This window comes from Antedon bifida, chromosome 6, assembly GCF_963402885.1.
Source record: "Antedon bifida chromosome 6, ecAntBifi1.1, whole genome shotgun sequence".
Taxonomy (NCBI): Eukaryota; Metazoa; Echinodermata; class Crinoidea; order Comatulida; family Antedonidae; genus Antedon; species Antedon bifida.
Window position 1 is genome coordinate 7,532,927 of NC_136231.1, and position 20,247 is coordinate 7,553,173.

Consider the following 20,247-nt stretch of genomic DNA (forward strand, 5'->3'; position numbering starts at 1 on the left):
AACAATCAAGATATTTTTTGTTGAAATGAAAATTGTTTTTTCCAATACAAAATCTCTAAATTTTCTAAATGAAATTAATTAGTTATTTTGTAGAATACATTTTAAAACGTGTATTGATATAATGGCGGTATAGTGTAATCGATAAATGTACAGCTCAAACACCCACCCTCCCCGGCCCATCATGGGACACGTAGCGGGCGGCGTCGTCACATGTAGCGGTTGCGCGTTGTTGGCATGGACGTTTTGTGCGCGCTTCGATGTTACTACGATACAGAACGCAATCGCCATATCAACGAATCATAACAGAAACGCTCAGAAAACTATTGGAAACCTTTCAGGAAAGTTGTATTGATTTCATATGTCGTATTATTTCTATATTAATTACAAATGGGTAATCCTTTGACCTTATGTCAACGCAACTCAGTTGAGGAATTCGTTGCGGATAATCGCCAAGAATTTAATTCGCAAGACGGAAGTAGTGTAGATCCTCCAAATGTCCAGATAGTAGCCAACGAAAGTTCTGAATCAAAGAACACAGCAGATGATGATAAAGTAACTGCGTTGGCAATTGACACAGATAAGCTGTCGGATACTAAGGATGGGAAAGACAAGAAAAAGAAGTCTAAATCCCGTTTGGCCAGACTTCGACGATCACTGAAGAAGTCCAAGAGAGTCGGACTTGATAATGATGATGCTACCGCCGATTCTGCAGCAATCAAAGTCACTATTGATGATAAACAACCACCGGTTGATGTGGTGACAGCAGAAGCTGCCAATGGCAATGGAAGGTATGTCTGGCATTTGTTTAGTATAGTGTCTAGATGTATGTATTGGATTCTTAAATTAAAATATTTTACAATCAATATCTTAATTTGCTTATTTTCCAGTATGGACCTTAAAACAGAAGTCATAGAGGAAGATGAGCTCGAATGTGAAGAAACGATTGTTCTGTAAGCCTAAGTATTACTTTAAAGTTTTTAATACTACTCTGAATAATGTATGCATAGTCATGTAGAGTATATTTAATTTGTTTTTGGATAAATGCTCTTGTCTTTAATACATGCATACATCATTAATTTAATAATAAAACAATATTTCAGAATGTTAGAATTTTGGTCCATTATTATTTGAACTTTCTTTAATTTTGAATTCAATATAGAGATCAACAGCCCATTGCTGAACTGATTGCTGACAACGACGATCAGCACATTGCTGAACTGATTGCTGACAACGAAGATCAGCCCATTGCTGAACTTATTGCTGACAACGACGATCAGCCCATTGCTGAACTGATTGCTGACAATGACGACGAGCTCATTATCCCAGAGGATAACTCTGACGACAGGAATAGTTTGGGGTCGGACGACGACGAGAAGATGGTCCAAGAAGGTATGAGATGCCGTTTATTTAAGATATGTTTATTTTGGTCTAAAAAATGTATAGATATTTCATTTCTAAAAATGAATAAAACTTGTTTATATATTATTTTACGTACTTTTTTTTCAAAAGGTGGCCATGATTGGATTGCAGAGGCACAGATTCTAACCAGTCAGATTAAAAGGTATAAATCACCCGTAATAATCACAAATAAATCATCTCATCATCATTATTATCATCATCATCATCATCATTATTATCATGATCATGATGATCATCATTATTATCATCGTCATATTCCTTCTTTTTTTAGCATTGCATCGGAAATGTCAGTAGACAGTCAGCTTCAACGACGCCACCGACCACCGACACGATACGGACTCATGAATGAGCTTAAATTATCGTTTGGTCCTGGTGTGGACAGAGAGCTACCATCAATCTTCTCCGGTGTTGTTCAAAATAACCATCCTTCTCGTCATCGTAACAATCCGCTAATGGAAGGAATTAAACATGCTAATCAATTCCACCAGGTACGCATAAATAATTAAATACCACATACACTTACTAAAAACAGAAATAAGCAAGGGGGTTGGTTGATGGGGTGAAGTGGAGAGAGGGGAATGTCAACATGGCAGTTGACTTATTTTATTTATAACAAAAATCTTTCTAATGTAATCATCTTTTTTATATAGTACAAATTAGAAGAGGAAGAAAGGCAGAACAAAAGACGCCTTCATAGACTGGCCATGAGGCAAGAACGAGACATCCAGTACAAGTTAAGGATGTGGGAAAACCGACAAAGATTTAAGGAAAGACATCTGTTAGATGTTCGCTTTGAGAGGAGGACGAGTGATAGCGGGGAAGATGTCACGGACTAGGGGGGTGTCTTAGAAAGATCACACAAATATCATTTAGTTATTAGACTCATCATGTATTTCAACGACTACGAAGAAAAATAACAGATTATTAAGAAATATATTATATTTACGGATAGCAATAAAGATTGTCCTAATTTTAAAAATGTTACGTGTTATAGGCTATTTTTTCATGTTGAATATTGGGCTCTGTCTACACTATATCAAACTTTATGTGATTAAAAAATGTGATGATGATGTCATATCACTACCATATTTGGGGATATCACACTTTTTTTTGTCAAACGAGTTTGATAGTGTAGACAGGGTGAGTAGGCCACCAGGAACTGGTCTATGAGTCGAGTATGAATTAAAGTGATTAATTTAGTAACATCTTCAAATGCCAATGAAAGTGTTTATAAAAAATGAAGATGTATAGTGCAATTAATAGAAATGATTTATAATTTAATGGTTTAATAGTTCATATCACAGACGGTAATTGTAATGATAATTCCAGTATCTCACGCCCCCCGCCCCCTCCCCACCATGATATGACGTAACATGATATAAATAACAAACAAATAAACTGCCGGTGCGGTTGGTATGAAATTCCATCGGTTCGTTTGCAGACAGTATGCCTTAATTGTTCACATTTTAAATTTACAAAGTATTTTTAAGAACATAATACCGAGATATTTCATGTACAATGGTATATGGTGAAATTGAGTTCCTTCGTGACCAAGGTTAAGGCCCATTTACACTAAGCCAATAACGATCGACGATAAATAGATAAACATACATTTTTCTTGCATAAAACAACAGAAATTACAACAGTTTTCGTTCTAGAACTACAGGATAATAATTTATGCTGTATTTGATTAAAATAATGTTTTTAAACATCCAATCAAATGACGTCATGATCAATAAAAACAATAGGCCTAACATCGTTATATTGTCACGATATTACTGCTCTTACTAATTATGACGTCATTTGATTGGACGTGTTGAAAAGTTATTTTCATCAAAAGCAGCATAGATGATAATCCTGTAGTTTTAGGAGAAAAACTTTTTAAAATTCTTTTGTTTTAGGTATAAAAAATGCAAATTTATCTTTTTATCGTCGATCGGTATCGTCCAAGTGTAAATGGGCCTTTAGTCTTTAGTTATTACTATATTTTGTAAACTATATTTTGTAAACATAGGTAGGCCCAAGCCTTTCAATGTGTCATCCACACAGACAGACACAGACAGTTTTATATAAGTTTGGTTTAATAACGTTTTTTCTGTATTATTAAAATGTACACATTCATTCATTCATTTTATTGTTCACATAAAATAAGTAAAAGACACAGAAAAATAAAAAACCTGGTTAATTATTTGTGTATGTGGGGAAATCCAAATAAGCCATATATATATTGTTGAATGAAAATTGTTTTTGTCAATACAAAATGTTTATATTTTATTGAAAATGATTAGGGTTTTTTTTGTAGATTTAATTTTAAAAAGTGTATTGATATAATTATGACAATGTAGTGTAATCGATAGATGTACAGCTCAGACATCCCCCCTCCCCGGCCCATCATGGGTCACACGTAGCGGGCGGCGTCGTCACACGTAGCGGTTGCGCGTTGTTGGCATGGACGCTTTGTGCGCGCTTCGACGTTACTACGATACAGAACGCAATCGCCATATCAACGAATCATAACAGAAACGCTCAGAAAACTATTGGAAACCTTTCAGGAAAGTTGTATTGATTTCATATGTCGTATTGTTTCTATATTAATTACCAATGGGTAATCCTTTGACCTTATGTCAACGCAACTCAGTTGAGGAATTCGTTGCGGATAATCGCCAAGAATTTAATTCGCAAGACGGAAGTAGTGTAGATCCTCCAAATGTCCAGATAGTAGCCAACGAAAGTTCTGAATCAAAGAACACAGCAGATGATGATAAAGTAACTGCGTTGGCAATTGACACAGAAAAGCTGTCGGATACTAAGGATGGGAAAGACAAGAAAAAGAAGTCTAAATCCCGTTTGGCCAGACTTCGACGATCACTGAAGAGAGTCGGACTTGATAATGATGATGCTACCGCCGATTCTGCAGCAATCAAAGGCACTATTGATGATAAACAACCACCGGTTGATGTGGTGACAGCAGAAGCTGCCAATGACAATGGAAGGTATGTCTGGCATTTGTTTAGTATAGTGTCTAGATGTATGTATTGGATTCTTAAATTAAAATATTTTACAATCAATATCTTAATTTGCTTATTTTCCAGTATTCAAAAGGACCTTAAAACAGAAGTCATAGAGGTAGATGAGCTCGAATGTGAAGACATGGAAGAAACGATTGTTCTGTAAGCCTAAGTATTACTTTAAAGTTTTTAATACTACTCTGAATAATGTATGCATAGTCATGTAGAGTATATTTAATTTGTTTTTGGATAAATGCTCTTGTCTTTAATACATGCATACATCATTCATTTAATAATAAAACAATATTTCAGTATGTGAGAATTTTGGTACATTATTATTTGAACTTTCTTTAATTTTGAATTCAATATAGAGATCAGCCCATTGCTGAACTGATTGCTGACAAAGACGATCAGCACATTGCTGAACTGATTGCTGACAACGAAGATCAGCCCATTGCTGAACTGATTGCTGACAACGAAGATCAGCCCATTGCTGAACTTATTGCTGACAACAACGATCAGCCCATTGCTGAACTGATTGCTGACAATGACGATGAGCTCATTATCCCAGAGGATAACTCTGACGACAGGAATAGTTTAGGGTCGGACGACGACGAGAAGATGGTCCAAGAAGGTATGAGATGCCTTTTATTTAAGATATGTTTATTTTGGTCTAAAAGATGTATAGATATTTCATTTCTAAAAATGAATAAAACTTGTTTATATATTATTTTACGTACTTTTTTTTCAAAAGGTGGCCATGATTGGATTGCAGAGGCACAGATTCTAACCAGTCAGATTAAAAGGTATAAATCACCCGTAATAATCACAAATAAATCATATCATCATCATTATTATCATCATCATCATCATCATCATTATTATCATGATCATGATGATCATCATTATTATCATCGTCATATTCCTTCTTTTTTTAGCATTGCATCGGAAATGTCAGTAGACAGTCAGCTTCAACGACGCTACCGACCACCGACACGATACGGACTCATGAATGAGCTTAAATTATCGTTTGGGCCTGGTGTGGACAGAGAGCTACCATCAATCTTCTCCAGTGTTGTTCAAAATAATCATCCTTCTCGTCATCGTAACAATCCGCTAATGGAAGGAATTAAACATGCTAATCAATTCCACCAGGTACGCATAAATAATTAAACACCACATACACTTACTAAAAACAGAAATAAGCAAAGGGTTGGTTGGTGGGGTGAAGAGGAGAGAGGGGAATGTCAACATGGCAGTTGATTATTTTATTTATAACAAAAATCCTTCTAATTTAATCATCTTTTTTATATAGTACAAACTAGAAGAGGAAGAAAGGCAGAACAAAAGACGCCTTCATAGACTGGCCATGAGGCAAGAACGAGACATCCAGTACAAGTTAAGGATGTGGGAAAACCGACAAAGATTTAAGGAAAGACATCTGTTAGATGTTCGCTTTGAGAGGAGGACGAGTGATAGCGGGGAAGATGTCACGGACTAGGGGGGTGTCTTAGAAAGATCACACAAGGATCATTTAGTTATTAGACTCATCATGTATTTCAACGACTACGAAGACAAAAATAACAGATTATGAAGAAATATATTATTTACGGATAAAAATAAAGATTTTCCTAATTTTTTATTTTGCGTGCTATGCCTATTTTTTTTTAATGTAATTAGTGAGTGACCACCAGGGACTGGTCTATTAGTACTTCACTCTTCATTATTATATTAAGTACTAATTTGGACCTAATTTGGACACAGGGAATCATGCCTCCTTTGTTGAGAAGAACGAAATGATAACATAAAGTAAGCCTAACAAATGGTAGATTTTAGATTTCCATTTAAGAACCTAGTTAGTTAGCCTAATTAACCACAGCATCAACTGGCTTAACTGAGTCGGCACCTCATACTTAGAGGTAAACATATAAAATTGAATGAATGAATATACCAATGCTCAAAAGATTGTTTTGGAGGGACAGTTATTTACAGTATGATATAATGATAATACATAATATAACTTTCGAATCAGCACCGTCATGATGCCTCAAATATTACACAAGCACTGAAAACTAAGAAAATGGTTGTAGCGACCTCTGTCAGACAACATTGCCTGAATAAAATTATTCATTTCATAATTTATTCAAAGTGTTTTAGCGCCCTCTATTGCAAAAAGAATGTGTCACAAGTTTGATTTCCAAGCAGGAAGTACGCAAAGAATACTATAGCATCTTTACTAATTCTGTTTAAGAACCATATTGTTTCCGTCGAATATTTGAGTTTTTAGTTTGGGAATCTGTACTGTAGGTTCTGTAGCTTGTGTCCTAGTGCGTTGGTACATTTTTAACCATTAGGTCTACCACAGGTGTGCTATTAGTTTAAACATTTAAAACTTAAAATAGTAGACGTTGCACATTAGACACCATGACTACAAATAATATAATTAAGCGGTTAAGACAGTGGAACCGTAATACCTTGCCATATTAACATCGGCAAGGGTTCGAGCCTCACTCGCTCCATGGTTCTGGTGGTTGAACGAGTCTTCTCGGATAAGGACTATAAACCGTAGGTCCAGTGTACACATCTGGCTCATGTGCACCTAGCACATCTTTCGAGACAAGTAGGGTGTTACTCCGGTGTACTAGTATACACACATCCACTGTCACTCATAAAGAGGGCCCCTTGATTGTCAGCATACGCTCTTTAGGGTCACCCTCTATAAATAAGGTGTAATAACAATAAAATACAAATGCATACGGCACATGCGACCTACTTTGTAAAGAATAGCCGACATTTAGTTTAGATATTTCCATGAAATGGAAGCTGTGTCCTTAGCTTGAACTTCTACAATGCCTACGCCTATCGTAATAAACGAAAAATATATAAATTCCCGAGCGTCTCTAATCATGTTTTTTATGCCGATGTCTGTCTAATTCTAAGTTTTTTTTGTTTGCTCTAAATCCAATCATGAAGGTCTAATGGTCCAATTAATTATGTTGATGTAGATTCTTCGCCAAAGGTAAATTAATTCTTTTTTCTGCAGGGTCTACTTTACTAATTCCATGTTTTTTTTCAATAAACTATTATTGTTATTTATAACTATAACTTTACTAACATAAGTATAAATCATCCCACTTATTTACACCCATGGGAATGCATTAGTGTGCACCATGTCGTACCATGGCTATAGCCTACATTTACAATCGCATGTACATCGCCTGGCAAGGGATTCCCGGTGGTACAGATTGTTCGCGTGGGCCGCCTGTACCATGGTAGACCTAGCCTACGTTAACGGTTACTCGCGTGTACAACTGTACATTGCCTGTCAAGGAAATCCCCGGGGGTACAGCATTCGCGTGGGCCGCTCGTAAATAACGTTACGCAAACACAGGTGCAGAGACTGTGCTTGTAAATCAATAGACGTGGGTAAGCCTATAAAAAAACTATTATACGTGCGTTTATATAATTCCATATAATATTTTGCATTTTATTCAGTTCCACATTTTTGGGTCGAGCTCACTTACGCAGGAGCCATTAGATAATGACACCGTTTGTAGGCCTAGACCAAACCATGTTCACCATTCATGTTGTGTGCCAAGACCTCTGCCTGTGTTATGAATAATTGTCGCTGGACTGCCGTAAAAGAAATAAAAAGGCCTACAGATGCTCTGCTGTGTGCAAAATGTTTGGTTATTCTCACGGCGCACAGCAGGTCATGTGTTTATATTGTATTTACATTAATAAATAGGCCTACTATAATGAGCTTATAGTGAGAGTGAGGGCTAACAACGGTGAACAGATCGTGCACATTGCACAGAAGACCCCGTTTGCATATTCTTTATGCAAATTTGTTTCCTAAGGATTAATACCATACGGCCAACCACTTTTTCCTTTTGTAATTGTGAGGTTTAGCAGGATTACTACCGGGGATTAAGAGACGACCTTCTTTAAACAGACTTTGTAGTGCTTTTAACACTTTTAAATGTGTCAATTTATTGAATAATATTGAATAGATACTTTGACGAACAAAAAGTTATTTTCCGATACCGACCGTTACCGTCCTCTTTGACAGAGAGCTTACAGCTCTGTCTACACTATCAAACTTTATGTGACAAAAAATGTGATGGCATATATATAAACATGATGATGTCATATCACTACCATATTTTAGCATATTAGGCCTACTACCATATTTGGGCACTTACTTTTTTTGTCAAACTAGTTTGATAGTGTAGACAAGGCTTAATATATTTGATTCCATGAAAACAATGTGCAGTAGGCCTAATGAGAAAATATATAAACATAAATATTGTTATATTATAAATATTGTTATATTTATAGCACAAATATTGTTATATTTATAGCATAAAATATAATACTATTTGTCCTCTTTTCTATGATCCTGCCATAAAACTTCCATGTTGTTGTTGACACGCCGCACTACACGTTTTATTAAAGTAGGTCTAACTATTTTTAGAAAAATACTTCTCATTATTAATGTGTGATGTATTTATATATAGGCCTAGTATATCCTTGTATTGAATTATGTGGCTCGATTAAATATGAATGCCACGGATATGAATAAACAATACGCATTGTTTATAATTCAGTCAGTGAGTTAATTGTGGCAAATGAATAATGAATGAACATAATGAACGTACTGTCTGATTTATTGTTTCCCTTAGTGTTTAATAATTCATATCAACTTCCTGTTGGCGAACTTGTTAATAATGTTTAAAATTATTCTATTTTATAACACGACAGTACCTGATTGTATTCTTGCAATTTGATTGGTCAGTTAGGCATCACGTGTCATTTGGAATTCGCCCTATCTCATGGAAAAGTGTTAATGAACGGTGCTAATGCACGTTCATCTTTCTTTCTCAACATTTTGAGAACTTGTGCCACGCGACGTTGTTGAATGCGTACGGAAATCAACTGGCTGACTGTTCTACCAGGCTCCGCGTCTAAAGTTGGAACACTGTCTTTTATATAGGCCTAGCTTTCCGGCCTAGCATTCGTCAATGATTTACGCCGATTCAATTTTTAAACTCATTCAATATTCTCTCCATTTAACGAATACTAAACATGAATTATTTGTATACTATCTTCTGATAAAACTACTGAAAACTATATATAGAATTGTCTATGAACATGCGGTCATTGAACTATAATATACGTTCATCGATTAGCTTTAGATAACCAATTCCGCTTTAGTTCTATGAACTAATTATAGAAACGGAATTGGTCTTTCAAAGAAAAAAAAACACACCACCATATATAACCTACTGAATTGATATGATATAAAGAGTTTTAAATTACTTTAACAGATACGGACTATTAATGTAGCTCATTCGATTGCAATCAGTCATAAGTTAACATTACAAGGCCTACTTTACATTCGATCACCGACCTAGAAGGAATTGACAAGCTGATTGTATGGGTGAATCAACGAATGGAGAATTAATGTCTTAAACTTACTCACTTATCTAAAAATTGATCAAATCCCACTAGTAGAAAATATTGAGTCATGTTCTTAATAGTACTTGGCAATCGTACAGGCCTATAATCAAAAGGACCATTTGTATTATTAGAGTAGGCCATAATATCCTGAAGTAACACAATGATTTAAATGAAATTAATTTGGCGGTAACGACAAAAAATCGCAATCCTCATTTACATTGTCTGCGTGATTTGAACTCACATCCGGGGCTCACACATACAACAACAATGACAACAAAACAATGTGTATTTACTACTGACCTATTGCATCGATTATTGATTTGCTCGTTATACTATTGTATTCTATTCAAGTGTGCAATTACTACTGTACATTTGTTTTTTGTTTTGTTTTGTTTTGTTTTGTTTTTTTTTTGTTTTTGTTTTTTTTTGTTTTTTGTTTTTTTTGTTTTTTTTTTTATTCAATGTAAGTTAATTATGTAAGTTTTATCATCATTTACCTTTTATATGTTGTTGTTTATATTTGTATGGACGCACCACCGAAAGGTGTGCCACTGATTCTAAAGTGAGTACCAATAAATACTGAAATACTGAAAGCCATCTCACATCATTCCGAATGGTTTGAATGACGTAATCAGTGGCAGATCCAGAATTGTGAAATTGTCATGGAAAGGGATTTTTTACAATGGTATTTTTACGTAACTCTTTAATAAGAAAAACATGCAAAGTGTAGGCCTACTTCTGATTACATGCCGCCCGAGACATTTTGTTCATAATTTAATAATAATTCTTCAACCTCAAGCATAGTGGGTGTAATAACACATTCGTTGAAATGACGCCTGATAAGTTATTTCTTAGCATTTTGGTTCATAGACCTGATTAAAATTACCGGGCTTACTCGTTTAGCCCCAGTACACTATGGAATGTGGTAGCGGCGAGCGTGGTTTGGATACGGTACTCAGTGAGATATTTTGGCTGTGAAAGTCAAACAACTGTATTTAATAATGCCTTTGCCTCCTCTGTTTTCCAGTGAGCAGCATGATATTTGGTTGGTATACTCCCACAGTTTTTTTCTGGAAATCCTGAATAGAATACGCCAATTAACAAGAACTCTGGCCAGCCACGAGCGTCTCACAAATTTCCCCATCCTCACGCTTTCTTTCTATTTCGATTAAAGAGATTTTCATTGACATTTCATATGTTGCCAATAATTATTTCTGAAAATCGTTTGGCTACAATTTCAAAACACAGTTACATAATAAAATGCTGAGGTAAAGTTACGAAGCATAATCAGTACTAATGGAATCTCTTTAGTATATGCGTAACATTTCTCCTATTGCATTAACTACATGCCCACCGGTAACAAATTTAAATCAAATAAGACCAAAGCAACTGTGTTTTCTTATTAAGGTTTTACTACTATACCAACATATTGAATATCTAGTGATGGTTTCAAGTTGAATTCACACCTCGAACGAAGATTGACGGCCACGATCATGCAATTTTAATGGAAAATCAGGTGATTCTTTTCTATTAGTTTTCTTTTTACTTAATACGCATTTTGGGGGGAAGGAGGAGTGGGTGCGGAGGGTACTTGAAACTAACATTTTTTAGTCCGTAACTATTGCTTTTGGAAACATACTAATACTACCTTCTTTAGTTTACATATCACTGATGACAGCATTAGACAGCGTGTTGAATTTATAGGTCACTTTCCCTCTGGGTAGAATAATAAGTGGAATACCAATCATAATTAAAATTCGTTGTCCTTTTAGAATTGTGCCTTGAAATATACGCTGGCTAATTCATTCTTGCACATTCACAATCCGCCGTCATACGCATCGTTTAATTAAACTGTTTCACAACCACACACCCTTCTTGTCTCAACTAACCGTGTCATTAAATTCAGTGATTTGTCGAAAGACATTGTTCATTACGTTATGCGTTGCGTTGGGCCGAAACGCAACGAAGTAGCGCAACGCAAGTGACCAATCGCAAGTGACTGCTCGGATGAATCACCGCACCGTGATTGGTCAAACTACTTACGGCACGCTTCCATTTTGCGTTCAGCGTATAGTCATAATTTCAAACTATATGCTCAGACCGAGTCATGTAGGCCTATTTTTTTAATATGGCTCTGCTTGCGTAGTGGGAACCAAAGCTACCAAACAGTGGAAACAATTCTCAAATAACAAATTAAGAATGCTTAACGTTTTAATCTGTTTCTTAACAATGGAATTATGAATTAAAGAAAAGTGTAAATAGAATTGACCAAGCTAATCGCTTGTACTCACTGGTGTTTGTGTTTGTTCAATACGCCCCCAAACTGTTTGTTTTTGTGATCATAAATCACGTGTTAGCTCATCATACCATGAAGGAATTACAGACAAATGATTTCACATGACCTTCAGAAGAGTGTGTCGCAACCTTTTTTTCTTGTACTTATTACAATTGCCAAATAATAATAACAATAATATACATAATGAATAAAACAAGAAGAAAGATGGGTTAATGAACAGAGGCATGATACAATATTTATATAACATTGAATTGAATATAGCCTGGAAAAGAAACTGGTACTGAAGAGAAATTTCTAATTCCGAATTCACAATTGCATGAACCACATGTTTAAACATCGAGTTACAGACATTTATTGTGTAGGTCCAATCATAACAAATGTTGTAATTAATAAAATCTATTCAATTTGTCGCTTTAACAATAAGAATATTTCTACATATACGAATACGAATACGAATACGAATAGAACTTTATTGCAATCAAACGAAAGATTGAAGTTTAACAAAAGCGTTTCACTCAGAAAAATAAAATGCAATATACAAATATAAAAGACATTCAGAAATGTAGAACATACAATCAAAAAATTAACACAAACTTACAATTAAAAATCACTTATTATAAAAACAATAAATATAAAATTCAAATTGTTAAAGACATATATACATATTATGCATGAGCACAAGGAATGAAAAGGAAAGGGGATTTCCCGGTTTTGTGTACGTTTTAATTATTGGTGACGTCATCGAGAAACCGTATAGACTGCATGTTAAAAGTCCTCAACATCGGTTTCCTTTTAATGTTGCTTTCACACAATTGGTCAATCTGTCTAGTCTGTTACGAATATTAATTACTCTCGCCCATGACTAGACATATTTTATGAAAGGTATATATTTGCCTTGAGCGTTTTAATGTTGATGGGTTTCTGCCCAAAGGAGGTTCTGGTTTGAGGTACCTAGACAATGTGCCTTACCTGGCAGGCGACAGGTATTAATTGTCCCATCAGTTCCCACGCCTCCTACACATTACCAGTCACTGCAATTTTACCATGTTAATATTGCAGTTTAAACTTAGTCAAGAGCTAAGCCTCTCTAATGCTCATGTTTATAAATTAGCCGAGTGTTTAAATCATGAGACTTTAGCCTCTGCTAACTAAATGGAATATTTTTTTTCTTAAGCAGTTCCATAATTTTTTCTTTACATTTTCCATTTGAACCAAGCTTGTTTGAACCTTGTTTGAACTGAAAATTTAACAAACATAGAATTTAAAATACAGTCTGTTGGTTAAAAAGACACTAACATTTTCACTTTAAAAACTGTCTGCTCAGTACGTCATCTATAAGAACACCAAATTGAATCCGATAAAGTTGTTTCAGACAAACATAATGATTTAGTATTTGGTACCAGGGACGTTGATCCCTTTACAGCTCAAAACAATTGATAGGCCTATAGGTGAAGCGTCAGAGGCAAAATGTGCAAAACGTAGGCCTATGTATACAACTTACAAGTAAAGTAAGAATTTAATGTATTTTAATTATAATTGTAGGCCTATAACACTTTTCATTTTCCATTTTGGTGAGACACTTGACAGTGATTCATTTGGATTTTTCGTGGTTAACCAGTCATTTGGATTTTGAAATCTTTTTTTTTTTTTTCGTTTTGTTATGTTTTTGTTCTTTTCCGACGAAATAAATGATATGAACAAGGGTTTATTAAAAACTGGTCCTGATTTAACGAAAACGACATTGGCGGCCGAAAATGACACCATCACTGCACCACGGACAGTATCCCATTATCATAACATTATGAGTATAAACTGTTAAATACATTGTGCCAATACAGAATTTTAAGGATGTCTCCGTCTATTAATTGTGGCCTGTATTAATTACAGTGGGTTTCAACAACTACATTGTTACGGGAAATATAAGGGGAAACCACCGATAAGCCCCAATTAATTCAATTAAACATATACTTCAATTCCATTCTCACAATGTTATAAATCTGATGTTTCAAATGCTGCAAACTAAATGCAATTTGAAGATTTTCCATTCAGAATTACTTCGCCCACGGAAAACATTAATTCAAGGTCTGTGACATGCGCAATCACTTCTGTTTTATCTAAGTAATTACAGTATGTTTTTAAGTGTTTAATTATTAATTATAAATGTGAATTAACCGGTATGTGGTGGGTGTTAAGAATTAGACCCTATCCTGCTATAGGCCTACAATTCAAGATATTTCGTTTTAATAAAACAGATCTAAATGTTTCTAACAACTAGAAACTCACGTTTTGACAGAATAAATGAACTTTGTTACATTCGTTTGCAATAATATAAACAAAACCAATGCATTGTTACATTAACAACATGCTTGGTATTTTTAAAGGGACATTTTTAAAGGGACATGGTCGAGAGTACCGTATTTGATCGGTTAAAGCAGAGGTGCCGCAAAACGTATAGCCATAACACAGTTTCAGCACTCTCCTCGACTAAATGGTTCTGTGGTGTTAGAACAAGACTAGTCTTCTCGGAGAAGGATTTGAAACTGGATGTGTTCAGGGTAGGCCTACACATCTGCCTCATGTCCTCTTGAATATTTATATATCCCAATGAGCATCAAGTCTTTCAGTATGAATCATATGAGATAATGCACAGTAATACATTGGAATAAAAAATATATGAGAATAAAGATGGTAATAATAATTACGAAAATTATATTTTTAATTGTATTTATGAATGTTAGTATTGTGGTGTGTTTTTAAATGTATTGTTTTTATTTTATTTTTATATGTTTTTTATAATAATCATTTCTATGTAAAGCTTCTAATATTGATATTTCTATATATATACATATTTATTTCAATTGTTTTAACTCTGAGCAAATGAATTTCTCCTATTGGAGATTAATCAAATTATTCTGATTCTGATTGAAGAACAATATGCATTTTTTTTCCGGAAGAGATGGGGTCCGGTGTATTGGTCCATCTCATTATTCCTGAAGATGGAAGCGCCGCATTGGGGGTTGCCATTGTCAGTGGAAAACCCAATCCCACTTTCCTGAATTGAGATGAATACAAATAAAACGGTGAAGCAAAAACAAATAACATACTTTTGCTAAATAAATAAATACCAAATGTTATTCCTTTTAAATTTACTTATTTTTTCGTTCAATTGGAACATACGGAAAGTAGGCCTATATACTGTATATAGATTTTTCTACATCATAATAAGTGCATTTATTCCATAAAGATTATGATTATTAATATCTAGAGAGTAGACCTTACAACAGTGCATAATTTCATTACCTGCTACTTACTGTACTCAACCGAACAAAACCAATTTTGGCATTCACTTACATTTTCAAAAATAATGGTTCGCCGACATTTATGACCTTGTTTTTATATAAACTTGCACTAATATCATACGATATTCACACTAATTGTCAAAAGTATTTTAACTCCAATAAATTATGAATTTTTATTGTATGAGCCAAGGGAATTATTGCCGGTGCTTAGATAAAGAAAATGTCTTTTTGTTGTCTGAATCTGAATACTTTCTTGTGATTTGAACCCGATCCTCCCACGGCTAACACCCACGGACTGCGATGTCGTCCCTGGATCGACAAAAGCTTACCCTCGAACAATTAACTCTAACCTGATTATCACTCCACACACATACAGCGCTCTGTTCTAAAGAGATTCTTACATTATAAGTTGTAATCTATTTTATGATCGACATTTCGTATTCAAGAGTTTCGTTGTTTTCTGCAAGGACATGTTAATCATTATTATAATAGTCATGCACTTTATTTTGTGTAACACGTTAAAGGTGCTCTGTAATTATTGATATCAAATATTATCATCATCCTCTTTGACATTAATAATTTGTAATCGTTAAATGATTTAGCCTTATTTTCAATTAGTCTATTTTGAATCACTCAAGATAAAAACCCACCTTCCGCTTACCACGTGACTCATATACTATTTTCATTTTTGGACGGGAACTCTTTAATTTTATTTTGATATACATTAAAGTTTTTTAATAAACCTTTTCTGATAAGTTCAGATAATATTAATGAGTACGGTAAAAAATAAATTATGCGCCCACGTTAGCGGTTCCGTACCTGTCATTTTGTACCTCACATATTTTTTGTGTGCAATTCAATTCAATTCAGCTTTATTTCTTTATGCCAGTAGCCAACAAGCAAACGGTTGCATCGCAATAGATACATACAGTTGAAAGACATAGGCTACTAACATAAATAACAGTTGTTTGATTGAAGTTTCTCTCAGTGCATGTATCTCCACATTTCTGACAATATTTCCAGTATCATGAACATTCTGTATTACAGAATCTCATGTGTTTAACGTGTGATTCCTGTACCACCTAGAAGATTAAGTTAAGAGTTAGGCCGGCTTTACATGATTGTGTTTCATTTAATGCTGTATCGTGACATTCACCAATGATGCTGACTAGCTGGGCACATTTTTTAGAGTCGCACCAATACCACTACCTTTAGTGAGAAAAAACCCAAGCAACTAATTTATTCAGATAATATAAATACAACATACACGTCGTCACAACAGATTTTTTTTTTTTATTTATTTATTTTTAATTTTTTTTAATACTTCATTGATCTGAATAATATTGAACTGAATAGCATTCCACAGACGTGGAGCTAACCGAGTTTTTAAACGAGTAATAATAGGCCTATCGCAAATATGAGAGTATAAAGCCCAGTTAGGCCTATATAATATCCCGAAGCTTTTCATTTGATTAGGCCTAAGTCTGAGCTTTGGCTCGAACTAACCACACAACTTCTTTACATGTTCCACACACGTTACACACCACCACAAAATAATACTTCTTTGAGAAGCTGTTGCTCATGGGATGCATTTAATTATAAATTATATACTTAGATGGAAATATTCAAATGTGTGTCCGAAAACAGACGAAATCGCCTACGGGTGGTTTTTTATATTCCCTGATAATCGTTTTCACTTTATAGTAGGCTTATAATTAGCGCCCCCTGTAGCATATTAGATTGGCTGTTTTAAAGAGAATTTCCAATTACTGTAAAATAGTTATTGAAAGACCCATACACATTACATAATTATTCTCTCTCTCTCTCTCTTAATTTATTTACAAATGTTATGAATTTTAATATAATAAAAATATTAATATTTAATAACAATAGGCTATCCGCTACTGGGTAGGTCTATGCAATCTGATAAAATATTGTTGAGTGACGCCTTAAGCCGACACAACCCGTTGATCAATAAGCTGTTACTTTTTCGCGGAAGACGAGGGAATGAAATGAAATGAAAAAGTTATTAATTTGAATTTGAATATCAAAACTATAACATGCTGCCTGACGGGTTACATCCAATACATACAGTTAAAGGTCAATGGATGATATGAATGTTTAACAGTATTCACGCTTTCTGATAAATGTACCTGAGGCTGTAAACATCATTGGTGACATTGACTTTCAAATATCATTACTTTATAGTAGGCAGCGTACCCGAATCAAACATTTCAAAATGATTGATATCAAAGGAAACGCAACAGTATTTAAAATCGTTATGCTCAAGTTATCTGGATTTTAAAATAAGGACCATTGCAGGCAAACATACATTGTAGTAGTAGTAGAGTAGGCCTAATGCGCCATTCTTGACAAACACGATGTTGCAGAATCCGGCTATGAAATCGCGTTATCGTAATTAGGCCCCCGAATCTCGGTACTGTATCTATAGATTTCTCCAGTATGATAGCAATATTTGGTAATAGCCTACATCATCACATGTATCTCCTACTCTTTGTCATATTACCAGGATATAACCTAAAATTGCAGCAGGTGACCACATGTGATACAAATTAGGTGCTAAGAATATTTAGCCAATAGTGTAGCATGTGACCGGAGATGCAGCATTGAGAACGTAGTTTACTTAAGATGATGGTAATCGATGCAGGCCTACTTTTAAAAATATATCCGTAATGAAAATTTTACTCTATGGCTGTGTTTATACAACACCCTAAATTTGAACACGTCTTTAATTTTTAGCGTGTTGCACGGGCCGAGGTCAACCCCACAAAAACCTTGCAGTTATACATTAAATAGTAATACCGTGTAATATAATCCTAAGTTGTATGTATACTCGCATGCATTATGAATTAATATGAGTTTTTTAAAGGATTTTTATAAAGGATCATTTCGTTTAAAATTTAGTTTATTCAGTTATTGAGTTTTTAAATCTGCTTTTAAAATTATAAAAAAAAATGTTTTAGAATTAGGATAAAACTATGCTACATTTTGCCAAATTATGCCAACATTTGATTAGCGTTAATGTTAAGTGCTAAATCGGTTAAAATATGCAAAAAAGGCACAATTATCTACTAGATTTGGTCAACATTTTCAAAGCATATACTTTTTTATAACGAGAAGTCAAAACAATACCCTGAGGACACTTCCAACACGCCAACAGCAACCGGGAATCCACACAATTTTAGGATTCAGCCAAGTAGCCTTTTTTGCAATTAAAATCTCATTACACGGAATCTCTTCGATGTTATACAACACACTTCTCGTAGGCGTGTTGAATATGCGTGTAATAGCGTGTTGTATAAACGCGCCCTATGTTCATGCGGCCAATTGCCAATCAAATCGGGAAACGCATAAATTACATAAATTGTTCGGGACTTCGGATCGATACTAAAACAAACACGTGACATGACGACTAGGCCTATATATTTCTATATATTTTGATTTCTGGTAAGCGATCATCCTGCAAGTCATTAGTAATCAATAATGTATTTGAAATCAATTTATTTAACCGATTTATTTTTGGTCATCGATAACGTATAACTAGAAACTTTGAGCACTCTCTGTGGCCACAAATTTCGGGCTTAACAAATAAAAAGGTTTGCATGGCGAAATCAAATGTTGATATAAAGTTTGCGGTACACCACGTAGGCCTATATTAGTTCTGAAAAGAACTGTTGAGTTTCTCGACGACGAGTGAGAAAAAGGTCCGATCTAAACGTTGTGTTAAGACAGTTTCAAAATATCTTAAGCAAATATTTAGTTATATATATTTTTTCTCTAGATCTTGAAAGAAGAAATGTTTTCAATCATATAAAAAGTCCATTCCTTAAGATGAACTGATAAATAAATAGTTTTAAGCATGCTTCTATCTTGACTTAGAAAAAAGAATGTAGCTTTAGTTTTATTGGTATGTCGGACCAAACAGAATTATAAAAACTGTTGAGACAAGTACTAAATTGTTAATCAATTATAATAATATATGACTGCGTGGTTAATATTGGTTTGATGAGTTCCGTGTTTGATGAATATTGTTTAAACATCAGTTTTGTTGTCATGAAATTATTTTGTTTTCAAAGGAAGTGATTTTAATAGGATTTTATTCAGTTCACATAATCATTAGTGAAAGCGATAATTATACGGTCTGGTACTTATTTATTATTATTGACTATAGGCCTACTCAAATGAGGTTTATGGACAATAAAACATGATGATATTTCTGACACTTAGCATGAGTATATTATACAAACAGAAATGTACAAACTATTTATTATAAACACAAGTACTAAATTACTAATAAATTATGATATAATATTTGAGTGAGTGGTCGATGTTTGATGTTCGTGTTCAATGAATTGTTTAATTAATCAATTTCGTCGTAAAAAGATTTTCTTAAGACAGCGCGGCCAATGAACCTGATTTCAAAGGTTGCCTTATTTACTGCTGTCATTGACACATGGAATAGTTAAAAAGTCTTTGACAATTTTTAAAAGAAATGATATTGGTTGAAAGTGTACTGAATGTGGCAAAAGCGGTAAGGAATCGGGCTTCTCTTCTCGTCACGCGACGTCTTCCTGTCCTGTGGTTTATTTTCACCTCATCTACCTCATCAATTGTCCCAACCCCCACACACCTATACCTGAACAGACGGCCACAATATAACATTTCTAACATTCTCGGAGTCAATTTTGTTTTTCAGAACTAGTCATTATTGAGCCGAAAAAAAATCAGTTAACATTTGACA

General features: G+C 34.4%; 2 protein-coding genes across 3 annotated transcripts; both read left to right on the forward strand.

Annotated features, from left to right (window-relative positions):
- Nucleotides 1–244: 244 nt before the first annotated feature.
- LOC144845619 (uncharacterized) lies at nt 245–5,029 on the forward strand. Of its 2 annotated transcripts, XM_078703052.1 has the most exons (3): nt 245–788; nt 4,512–4,599; nt 4,914–5,029. In XM_078703052.1, exons 1-2 carry the CDS (start codon nt 388–390, stop codon nt 4,591–4,593), a joined length of 483 nt encoding a protein of 160 aa, XP_078559178.1. In that variant the 5' UTR covers nt 245–387; the 3' UTR covers nt 4,594–4,599; nt 4,914–5,029. The 2 variants fall into 2 exon arrangements, 1 of the variants encoding a protein (XP_078559178.1); XR_013612578.1 differs by lacking the exons at nt 245–788; nt 4,914–5,029 and adding an exon at nt 4,251–4,412 and having other exon boundaries at nt 4,512–4,573.
- A 61-nt stretch (nt 5,030–5,090) lies between these two features.
- On the forward strand, nt 5,091–5,997 carry LOC144845786 (uncharacterized). Its single transcript, XM_078703219.1, has 3 exons — nt 5,091–5,233; nt 5,366–5,582; nt 5,743–5,997. The coding sequence occupies exons 1-3, from the start codon at nt 5,133–5,135 to the stop codon at nt 5,926–5,928; spliced, it is 504 nt and encodes a 167-aa protein (XP_078559345.1). The 5' UTR covers nt 5,091–5,132; the 3' UTR covers nt 5,929–5,997.
- The last annotated feature ends 14,250 nt before the right edge of the window (nt 5,998–20,247 follow it).